We start from the raw sequence: 12,149 nt of genomic DNA on the forward strand, positions 1-12,149 counted from the left end.
AGAGAAATGGGTCACTGCAATGGATGAAGAGATGCAATCACTAAGAGAAAATGACACATTTACATTAACCACTTTGCCTGAGGGTAAGAAGACAGTGGGGGGTAGATGAGTGTACGCAGTCAAAAACAATGTTGATGGATCCGAGAAGTACAAGGCACGTTATGTTGCTAAAGGATACAGTTAGAAGATAGGTGTGGAATATGAAGAAACATTTCCCTGACTAGTATCAGAGTGTTGATGCAAAAGGCAGCACAAGAAAACATGCTTTTACATCAGATGGATGTTAAACTGTTCACACACCAATAGATTGTGAGGTATTCATGGAACAACCTGAGGGTTATGAGGTGAAATCCGACAGAAATGAAAAATGGGTGTGCAAGTTGAAAAAGTCGCTATATGGGCTAAAACAATCAGGCCGAAATTGGAACAAGTTGTTGCATGAATACCTGAGTGAGAAGAACTTTGTGCAAAATCCTGCTGACCATTGTGTTTATACAAAGATGACAGAAAATAAGAAGGTAATTCTGATAATATGGGTAGATGACCTGATCATTACTGCTAGTGATGAAAATGAACTAACTGTTGTGAAGAAAATGCTTGCAGCAAAATTCAAAATGGAAGATTTGGGTAAACTGAGACATTTCATTGGTATAGATTTTGACCAGAGTGATAACTGTGAGCAAAAACTGAACTATGCTGATGATGCAGAACAGATGAGTGATGTCAAAAGGTACAGAGAGGCAGTTGGTAGTCTGATCTATTTGGCTACATGCACAAGACCAGACTTGAGTTTTATAGGCAGTAAACTTTCACAGTATTTTACTGAGCCAACTGAAGACCAATGGACTACAGTAAAACATGTACTGAGGTATCTGAAAGGGACAACTGAGAAAGAACTGTGTTACAGGAAATGTGACAACAAAGAACTGAGGTTGTGGGCATACAGCAATGCTGATTGGGCAGCTGATGTAACAGACAGATGGAGTACAACTGGTTATTGCATAAGCTTGTCTGTAGATGGTCCTTTAATTTCATGGAAAACCAAAAGGCAACCTACTGTTGCATTATCTACCTGTGAAGCTGAGTACATGGCTTTAGCTGCAACCGTACAAGAGGTTTTATACCTAATGCAACTGTTACAAGGTATAGATGGACAAAAATATGCACCACCAAAGGTTTATTAAGCCAATCAGGGTGCAATTGTGTTGGCAAAGAATCCTGTGACGAGACAGAGATGTAAACATGTTGACATAAATTACCACTTTGTAAGGCCAACTGTGAGTGCAGGAAAAGTAACTCTGGATTATTGCTCAACAGAAGAGATGGTAGCAGATGTAATAACAAAACCTGCAACAAAAGTTAAGTTGTTCAAGTTTGAGAAGTTTGTTTGGACATTAACATGGTATACGAACATGTATACAGTACCGAGGAAGAAACCTTATATGTGTTTTTTTGTTACTTAAGAGCATCATAATATGAAAGCAAGTGGGGGTGTTGACATGAAGAGAGAAAATGCTCTCAATTATGGAAACAGCCAAAGGGTTTTTATATTTCTGCTAACAATGATCGTTGTAGATCAATGGTCATGAAAATTTGTATATTGATGTACAGTAACTTTTGACCACGACTCTTTTGTTTTGCTTCATGCTGAACTCTTTAAATTGTTTGGATTCAGTCATTTACTTTTATGTTCTCATTCTAAACTGAACTGCAGATAAACCAAAGGCCAAACTGAGAGCTGATAACACAGCTGTTCCAGTAGGGGGCAGTGTGACCCTGACCTGCTCTGTGAGCCCATCATCATCATCTGGATGGAAATACTACTGGTACAGAGAGAAAAAAGGTAAACCTGTGAAACTTCAGCATGCATTTTCTATGTCAAATGACCAAATCAGAGTCTCAAAGGGAGGATGCTACAGCTGCAAAGGGAAAAATGTAAATCTACATTACTTCTCAGAGTATAGCCAGTCAGTCAGGATTGACACTATTGGTAAGTTTAAATTTACCTCCCTGCAAAGCACTACATAAGATGATGGCTAAACCTTTTCATAATAATGTGTTTTTATTGTACTTTCTTGAACATTAACAGTCTCAAACGGGCCTGTCGTGACTCTGTATCCAAACTGGTCTGAGATATACGGAGGAGAGACGATCACTGTCAGATGTGAGATCCATGGAGGAGACACTGAGTGGGATTATGAGTGGGAAACAAACAGCATGATAAAAGCTCCAAATCAAAATGAATACAGGATTAGATCTGCTTCATCATCCAACAGTGGAAACTATCGCTGTAAGGGCAGAATGAAAAGTTCACAGCATAAAACAACAGAGTGGAGTGATTCAGTCACACTGACAGTTTCAAGTGAGTCGAAGATCTTTTATTCATAATAACTGTTTTATCAAATCCTCAGAGGTTTCAGGTTTTAGTTAACTAACACACACTTCATTCTTTTCACCTGATGACTTTTATTTAATTTTGTATTTATTTATTTGTTTAGTTTTTACCATTTGACAAATAATTTTCCTTCATCACTTGCAGGATAATTGTTTCATATTTGGTGCTAGTAGCTAAATTATCTAGTGAGGTTTTTATAAGCTTGATCATTATTGTAACACTTTTCTTCTTGAATCATGTGACAATGTTTTTCTTTTCCTGTAACTTCAACAGCAAGTAAACCCAGAGCCACACTGACAGCACAAAGTTCAGTCATACCAGCAGGGGGCAGTGTGACACTGAGCTGCTCTGTGGAGGGCTCTGCTGGCTGGAAATTTGACTGGTTCAGACGTGATTCAGTCTCTTCTAAAGCTCAGCTCATGAGAGGAAATGAAGCAAACAGAGTTATTAGTGTCTCACAAGGAGGTCTGTACCACTGCAGAGGAGGGAGAGGAGATCCAGTTTACTACACAGAGGACAGCAGTGACGTCACAGTTATGAAAATCAGTGAGTTTAATTATTGTATTTCTGCCAAACTGAGACAGATCAAGTTATGTGATCTCTGCTGTTTGTCTGTTTCTTTTTCCGACTTGGAGAGGTGGAAATGAGAAAATAGAAGAACTTCAGTGTCATTGTGACAAAGTGTGCACTCTGAAAGAGCCCTTGTGGTTCTCAGTGAAAAAAATCATTACAAGCCTTCAGTTTATTTGAATCATTTTAGTATCAACTATTAAAAAAATAAATGAGCAGCATAATATTCACATGGCTGCAGGCTCTCTTCATGTATGTTTCTAGACTGACAATCTAAAGTTTTATATGTTCATTTTTATTAAACTCATTAACCCACACTGTTTACCCACACTGATTTTCTTGTTAACCTCCAAGTTCATATTATGCAAAGCAGACTTATTCCAACACAAGAATATCAATAAAAGATGTTAACTGTATATATGGGCGCGTGTGTGCAACGTGTCGAGTCTGCTATATATTGCCTGAAGTGTCCTGTCTGGGTAAGGCAGGCGAAATCTAAAAATGTACCTTTGTGTTGCCCGTTGCTGGCCTGAGTTTGGGCACATTCTACGAACCTGACACAGAGAACAAAGTGAACAACACCCTACTTCATTCAGCTGTATGTGAACACGCAGCCTTTTCATAACCTCTGTCACCCAGAGACAAAAGCCCCTTTTCCATTAGTACCTACTCGGATCGAATCACCATGGAACACCACAACTCGACTCGGATTGACTGGTTTTCCATAAAAATCTAGTACTCCCTAACCTGGTTGTGGTTGTCGTCATAGCAACGTGTCCAAGCATGCTGCAACAGGGATGCTACAAGAAAGGTGGACATTGAGGCAAGAATATACCTGCTGCTCGGTCTATGGCTTTCCGTCAGACTCGGGGACCACTGAGTTGTGCTTTGTAGCCATATCTGACAGATTTCTCTGTAAGATCATGAATGCTCTTGGTCCCTTTCGACATTTGTTAAATCATCTATCAGGAACCTTGTGGTAACAGCCCTATGTCTCTAGCAGGTCCCTGAGGTCACGCGATCAGGGCCTACTTGTTATACAGCATGCAAGGCTGAGTAAGGGAAACAGAGCAGGTTGTGGAACTCTCTTCCTCTGAACTAGCATAAGCAAGGGTTTTACAACAGTGGGAACACCATCGCCTGTCCAATTTATTGAACCTATCTTTTCTTTTAACTGTCATGATGTCTTTTTTTTTTTTGTATTTTTGTTTCGTGCCTGTCATGATCTTCAGAGCCCATGGTGACTGATGGATGGTTGAGATTTAAAGGGGCCAGCAGAACAAATTAAAGTTTCACGTTCTTTAAAAAATAACTGTTTGATGTTTATAACCCACGTTACTCTGTGTTAGGGGCACCCTGACTATCTGGTTGGGTATAGACAATTAGAGGGAAATTGTACTAGGCTGTGTTAATGTCTGACAGCACAGTGTGCTCTAGGCAGCCACCGTTTCTTGAACTGGAACCCTGGAGCCCCTCTTCCATACCTGCATCAGCCAGACAGGTGAAGACATTTTTATAGTTGTTGGTGCCAGGGTTAATTGCACTGGGGGTGTCATGGACCCAGATCCATCTCTCAGTCGTCAACTTGTACATTCCTACACCCCTACATAGCGGGCCTGATAGCCCTCGCATGTACAAAGTATATACTTGTACATTTTACAAAAAATGTTGTGTTACAGTTACAGAAATTGTAATGTTGTGACTTTGTTTTCATGTTTAAACATTTTGTCTGTGAATCAACTGTTTTGCAGTCACTCTAATCTTATGTTATTAATGGCAGAGTTTTTATGTTTCTGTTTGTCTCCTAACTGGATCATTCTTATGCGAACAGTTCTCAGTAAGCCCACTGTGATCCTGCAACACAACTGGCCTCAGATATACAGCGGTGAGACAGTCACTGTCAGATGTGCGATTCAGGGAGGTGAAGGACCTCAGTGGACGTATGAATGGAGACAAAACAAGTTAAACACACCTCCAACATCCAATGAATACAGAATCATCACAGTTACTGAGTCTGATGGTGGAGAATACAGCTGCCGGGGCAGAACGGGATATTTCTTAACACAGTGGAGTAAAATCATCACACTGACTGTATCATGTAAGTTGGAGATGTTTCATCAAAAGCTAAATCCATTGACAGCTCTTCTTTATTTTTTTATTATTTTTATTGCACATGTGCAGTACTAGCTGTTGCACCAACATATGATGCAGTTGCTTCAGTTTCTTTTAGCATGTTATCTGTTTTTGAAATGAATCTTAGAGGTTTCAGGTCTGGCTTAAAGAGTCTGGTCTCATGAGCAACACACACTGCTTTTTCACTTAAGCCCCTTTTCCATTAGTACCTTCTCAGATTGACTTGCCATGGATTGCCACGACTCAACTCGGATCGACTGGTTTTCCACTACGATCTAGTACTACCTAACTTGCGTGGTTATTAGGGGTGCAACGATACGCAAAATTCACAGTTCGGTTCAATACTTTGGTGTCACGGTTCGATATTTTTTCGATACAAAAAATGTTCATGCCTTTTTAATTTATCATTTATTAAAATTATAAATATATATTTTAACTCAAAAGTACAGTTTTTAAATTGAATGTTGCTGAAACAACAAAATAAAAAAAATCTATCTGATCGAGAAATCACTCATCTTTGGAAAAGAGAGTTTATTACAGAGAAATGGATCTTTCCAAAATAAAAGCTATACTATACACTTCTTCTGGGCTATACTCTCAGCAGCATATTAAATATATCAGGTCCCCATAAGGAGAATCATGTGCTAACGGCTGTCTAAATGACTCGGGTAAAGTTTGCAGCATGCGTGCTTGTTGTTTTTGTCTGCTTCCACTTGTCTTTGCACTAGGATGCTGTCGGCGTAAATGTGCAGTCATATTCGTTGTGTTCCCAGTAGTGCTGTCAGCGTTAATCTTGTTAAAATGACATTAACACCATAACGCGGCAAATCTCCGTTAACAAGCTACCACGGATCGCCCCGTGCGTGGGGCTGGACAGCGTCAACATGTTAACAAGCTAACTGCGCTAACGCACTAGTTCCCACAAATTGAGCATTGCGTGGCACATCCGACATACTGTTTTACTTTTGTCCATGACTTGCTTACCCTCAGGGTCATGCTTCACATGAAAACCATGATAGTTCCAAACGCCAGATCTGAATGAGGGTGGGGGAGGTTCAGTTTCGGGTAGCATTGAGGCAGTTGCCATGTTGCAACGAGCTTAGCTTCTGTCTTGCTAGTTTGTGCTGCGCTCAGTGGATCTGCACTCGACAGTGCAGCCTAGGCGGAGTAGTCGAATGCAGATCCACTGAGCTCTCAACACAGACAGCATCGTCAGAAGAAAAGAATAAATAAAATAAATAAATAAATAAATAAAAAAAAATGTTGTATTGTTCGATACATATGGGTACTGAAACGAAAGCACTGTATCGAACGGTTCAATATCGATACGAGTATCGTTGCACCCCTAGTGGTTATGTACTAACATCCAAGTAGGTACTAATGGAAAAGGGGCTTTAATGAAGTCTGAACTGCAATCCTTGAATCGCTACCTTATCGTGGTGGAGGGGTTTGTGTGTCCCAGGGATCCCAGGGGCTATGTTGTCTGGGGGCTTTTGCCCCCTGGTAGGGTCTCCCATGGCAAATTGGTCCTGGGTGAGGGACCAGACAAAGAGCGATTCAGAAGACCCTTATGAAAAGGATATCGAGGGAACAGTTTACCCTGCCCGGGATAGGGTTACCGGGGCCCCGCCCTGGAGCCAGACCCGGGGAGGGTGCCCGAGGGCGAGCGTCTGGTGGCCGGGCCTTAGTCCATGGGGCCCGGCCGAGCACAGCCCGAAGAGGAGACATGGGCCCATCCTCCCGCAGGCCCACCACCCGCAGGAGGCGCCATAGGGGTCGGGTGCATTGTGTGCCGGGTGGCGGCCAGGAGCGGAGGCCCTGGCGGACTGACCCCCGGCTGCCAAGACTGGCAATAGGGACATGGAATGTCACCTCTCTGGTGGGGAAGGAGCCTGAGTTAGTGCGTGAGGTTGAGAGGTACCGGCTAGATATAGTCGGGCTCACCTCTACACATGGCTTGGGCTCTGGAACCAGTCTCCTGGAGAGGGGCTGGTGTTGGAAGGTGCTCCACCTGGAGACTCTGTTGTCCTGCTGGGAGACTTCAATGCTCACGTGGGTAACGACAGCGAGACCTGAAGGGGCGTGATTGGGAGGAACGGCCTCCCTGATCTGAACCTGAGCGGTGCTTTGTTATTGGACTTCTGTGCTAATCACAGTTTGGCCATAACGAACACCCTGTTCGAACATAAGAGTGTCCATAAGTGCACGTGGCACCAGGACGCTCTAGGCCGTAGGTCGATGATCGATTTTGTAATCGTATCACCAGACCTGCGACCATATGTTCTGGACACTCGGGTAAAGAGAGGGGCTGAGCTGTCAACTGATCACCACCTGGTGGTGAGTTGGATCAGGTGGCGGGGGAGGACGCTGGACAGACCTGGTGCACCTAAACGCGTAGTGAGGGTGTGCTGGGAATGTCTAGCAGAGGCCCCAGTCCGCGAGATCTTCAACGCACACCTCCGGCAGAGCTTCAACAGCATTCCGAGGGAGACTGGGGACATTGAGTCCGAATGGAACATGTTCAGTGTCTCCATTGCCGAAGCTGCTGCATTGAGCTGCAGCCGCAAGGTGGTTGGTGCCTGCTGTGGTGGTAATCCCCGAACCAAATGGTGGACACCAGAGGTGAAGGGAGCCACCAGGCTGAAGAAGGAGTCCTATCGGGCTTGGTTAGCCTGTGGGACTCTGGAGGCAGCCGACAGGTATCGACAGGCCAAGCGGAATGCGGCTCGGGCAGTGGCTGAAGCAAAAACTCGGGTGTGGGAGGAGTTCGGAGAGGCCATGGAAAAAGACTTTCGGACTGCCTCGAAGAGATTCTGGCAAACCGTCAGGCGTCTCAGGAGGGGAAAGCGGTGCTCTACCTGCACTGTGTATAGTGCTGGCGGAGCGCTGCTGACGTCGACTGAGAAAATTGTCAGGCGGTGGAAGGAATACTTCGAGGACCTCCTTAATCCCACTGACACATCTTCCGAGGAGGAAGCACAGTCTGGGGATGAGGGGAATGACCCGCCAATTTCCGGGGGCGAGGTCACTGAGGCAGTTAAACAACTCCTTGGTGGCAGAGCCCCTGGTGTTGATGAGGTCCGCCCTGAGTTCCTGAAGGCTCTGGACGTTGTAGGGCTGTCCTGGTTGACACGCCTCTGCAATGTTGCGTGGAGATCAGGGGCAGTACCTGTGGACTGGCAGACCGGGGTGGTGGTCCCCATCTTTAAGAAGGGGGACCGGAGGGTGTGTTCCAACTACAGGGGGATCACACTCCTCAGCCTCCCGGGGAAAGTCTATGCCAGGGTGCTGGAAAGGAGAGTTCGTCCGCTAGTCGAACCTCGGATACAGGAGGAACAATGCGGTTTTCGTCCTGGTCGCGGAACACTGGACCAGCTCTTTATCCTCTCAAGGATACTTGAGGGTGCATGGGAGTTTGCCCAACCAGTCTACATGTGTTTTGTGGACTTGGGGAAGGCATTCGACCGTGTCCCTCGGGGTGTCCTGTGGGAGGTGTTGCGGGAGTATGGGGTGTCTGGCCCATTGCTACGGGCCATTTGATCCCTATACAACCGTTGCAAGAGCTTGGTTCGCATTGCCGGCAATAAGTCGGACTCGTTCCCGGTGGGTGATGGGCTCCGCCAGGGCTGCCCTTTGTCTCCGGTTCTGTTCATAATTTTTATGGACAGGATTTCTAGGCGCAGCCAAGTGGCGGAGGGCTTTCGCTTTGGTGGCCTCAGAATCTCATCTCTGATTTTTGCGGATGATGTGGTTCTGTTGGCTTCATCGGGTGAGGGCCTCCAGCTCGCACTGGAACGGTTCACAGCCGAGTGTGAAGCAGCGGGAATGAGGATCAGCACCTCCAAATCTGAGGCCATGGTTCTCAGCCGGAAAAGGGTGGAGTGCCCACTCCGGGTCGGGGATGAGTTCCTGCCTCAAGTGGAGGAGTTCAAGTATCTCGGGGTCTTGTTCGCGAGTGATGGGAGAAGGGAGCCGGAGATCGACAGATGGATTGGGGCTGCAGCTGCAGTAATGCGGACGCTGCACCGGTCCGTCGTGGTGAAGAGGGAGCTGAGTGTAAAAGCGAAGCTCTCAATTTACCGGTCGATCTACGTCCCTACCCTCACCTATGGCCACGAGCTGTGGGTAGTGACCGAAAGAACGAGATCGCGGATACAAGCGGCAGAAATGAGCTTCCTCCGAAGGGTGGCTGGCCTCTCCCTTAGAGATAGGGTGAGAAGTTCGGCCATCTGGGAGGGGCTCAGAGTAGAGCAGCTGCTGCTCCACATCGAAAGGAACCAGCTGAGGTGGTTCGGGCATCTGACAAGGATGCCCCCTGGGCGCCTCCTGGGTGAGGTGTTCCAGGCATGTCCCACCGGGAGGAGGCCCCGGGGCAGACCCAGGACACGCTGGAGAGATTATATCTCTCGGCTGGCCTGGGAACGCCTTGGTATTCCCCCGGATAAGCTGGAGGAGGTGGCTGGGGAGAGGGAGGTCTGGGCCTCTTTGCTTAGGCTGCTGCCCCCGCGACCCGGCCTCGGATAAAGCGGATGAAGATGGATGGATGGATGGATGGATGAACTGCAATCGACAATATGGCCTTCTTTTTTTGGACACTGTTATGTAAAAGTAAATACCGCACATTTTACTAAAACTCTTACAGTTACAGTTTGAAAGTTATAAATTATTATATTGTGACTTTGTTTTGATGTACAGTCCTAATCGTATCCTTCTTATAAAAATAAAGTATAGTTATAATACATTTAAATAAAAAATCATAAAAATATAAATATAACCCCCCCCGCCAAAAACATCAATACAGAATTAACTGGGTTACATTCTTATTACTGATCAAAAAAATTTGTTTTGCTTCAAATTATGCTTCAAAATTCAAATGGTCTTATTATAGCATTTGAACTATGCATTCATAGAATTTATAGGGTATTATGTTGCCGAACAAATGAATAAATGCCAGTCCCGGCGTTTCCCGGGCATGACAGATCCCCATGTACTAAATAGAAGCAAAGGAGTTGAATTGAAAAGGGGAGGGAGTGTGGGGAACGTAAATGAGAATGAACCGCTTGTGGAACTGGGGGAACCTATATAGATGAGAGCCGGAAGGAGCCTGTTTGGAGGCGTGGTCCCACTCCTGAAATTCTGATACTCAATCTCCAATTGTGAGTCAATACTTTTTGTGACATTGAATTCAGAGTTAAGAGACGAAACATTGAGAGAAAATCTTTGTTGAACAGATCCTGTCCTCACTGTGTCTCCATCATGGCTGAGTCCTGGAGCCTCGGTAACTCTGAACTGTGAGGTTGAACATCCGTCTGCAGGATGGAGCTTCTACTGGTATAAAGCTGTTCCTGATCTATCAGAGAAATCCTCCAGTTATGAGCTGCTACCTGATGGCAGTGGGACTGCACAGGACTCCTACATCATTCATGGACAGACACACACAGCAGGATATGTGTGCAGAGCTGGAAGAGGAGACCCAGAGTATCACACTGATCACAGTCAACCAAAGTTTGTCTGGTCTGCAGGTCAGTTTGTAATCTTTGATCTGTAATAACGTCACAGGGTGGCTGTAGCTCAGGAGGTAGAGCTGGACACCTACTGATTGGAAGGTTGGTGGTTCGATCCCTGGCTCCTCCAGTCTGCATGTCAAGTATCTTTGGGCAAGATACTAACCCCAACTTGCTCTCCAATGCATCCATCGGAGTGTGAATGTACTTAGAAAGCACTATGTATAGATAAAGTGCTTGTGAGAATGGGTGTGATTGGGTGAATGAGGCATGTTGTATAGAGCGCTTTGAGTACTCCATGAGAGTCGAAAAGCGCTAAATAAGAATCAGTCCATTTACATATGTTGGACATCTTATTACAGATCACATGACAGATGATGAAGACATTTGTTGGCTGAATGATGTAAACACAAGCAAACACTCTCTTACACAGATTTAGTGCATTCGGATAGTGTGAAGATTTGTGTAGCGCATACTGTACACCTCTGTGTACTGCACACTGTGGACAAACTACAGGAAAGCAGGTTTACAAAAACTTCAAGTAGCTTCTAATGATGCCCGAGATTATTACTGAGAGACCCAGATGGTTCAGTGCAAGTGACTTCATTTAATGTTGTATTATTGTATGTATAAAGTTATTGTTGCTTTAACAACTATGAGATTTTTTAATGTGTAAACACTGATTGACTGACCAAATACCTTAATTAAAATATTTTCACTGATCTTCAGAAGATAAAGTAGTACTTTTACTGTGATATTTTGAATGCTAACATCTGTGAGCTTTGTCTCTTCACTGCATGTTGTTTCCAGATGTTCATTCAGCAGCGTCTCTCACAGTGAGTCCTGACAGAGTGCAACACTTCACCTCTGACTCTGTCTCACTGACCTGTGAGGGAAACTTCCCTGAGTGGAGAGTGAGGAAGTTCTCTGAGGACGGCCGACTGTACTCTGACTGTAGGAGAATGACTGGATCCACATGTGACATCAACACATCAAAGTCAGATACTGCAGTGTACTGGTGTGAGTCTGGATCAGGAGAGTTCAGCAGTGCAGTCAACATCACTGTACAGAGTATGTTATTATACATTTACTTCATGGATCTGAATGATTCAGACATCAAATGAACATTTGTCCCAGCTTTGCTGTATGTGGAGTAATTATGTGGTAAAACAAATATGACACATACCGTAGTTTTTAAATATCCAAGATCAGATCTTCATGATGAAAAGCATTTGTACAATCTGTTCTTATTATTGTTTGTCAGCTTTTTCTCAAAGTGTGCACCAGCTGATGTGACTGGAACAATATGTGTGATTGTTTCACAGATGATGGTAATGGTCCAATCCTGGTGAGTCCTGTTCATCCTGTGACTGAGGGAGCTTCTGTTAGTCTGACCTGCAGTTTGAGAACACAAAAAATACTTTCCAATGTGTTTTTCTATCACAATGACAAACTTATTCAAAATGATCCCCGAGGGGAGCTGAAGATCTCTGCAGTGTCAAAGTCTGATGAAGGCTTCTACAAGTGTCAGTACTCAGGAAGAGAGT

At 44.8% G+C, this 12,149-nt stretch overlaps 1 protein-coding gene across 1 annotated transcript in view; it reads left to right on the plus strand.

Annotated features, from left to right (window-relative positions):
* The first annotated feature begins 614 nt into the window (after positions 1–614).
* Positions 615–12,149, plus strand: part of LOC146636272 (Fc receptor-like protein 5) — a 32,694-nt gene continuing 21,159 nt past the window's right edge. Inside the window, exons 1-5 of the mRNA XM_085350315.1 lie at positions 615–747; positions 1,715–1,990; positions 2,090–2,362; positions 2,669–2,922; positions 4,778–5,063. Of these exons, the coding sequence (XP_085206441.1) occupies positions 615–747; positions 1,715–1,990; positions 2,090–2,362; positions 2,669–2,922; positions 4,778–5,063 (1,222 nt within the window). The remainder of the gene's footprint in view (positions 748–1,714; positions 1,991–2,089; positions 2,363–2,668; positions 2,923–4,777; positions 5,064–12,149) is intronic.

Source organism: Diplotaxodon limnothrissa, linkage group LG3 (genome assembly GCF_057381915.1).
Source record: "Diplotaxodon limnothrissa isolate DT_005_m linkage group LG3, D_limnothrissa_male_GT1.1, whole genome shotgun sequence".
Lineage (NCBI taxonomy): Eukaryota > Metazoa > Chordata > Actinopteri > Cichliformes > Cichlidae > Diplotaxodon > Diplotaxodon limnothrissa.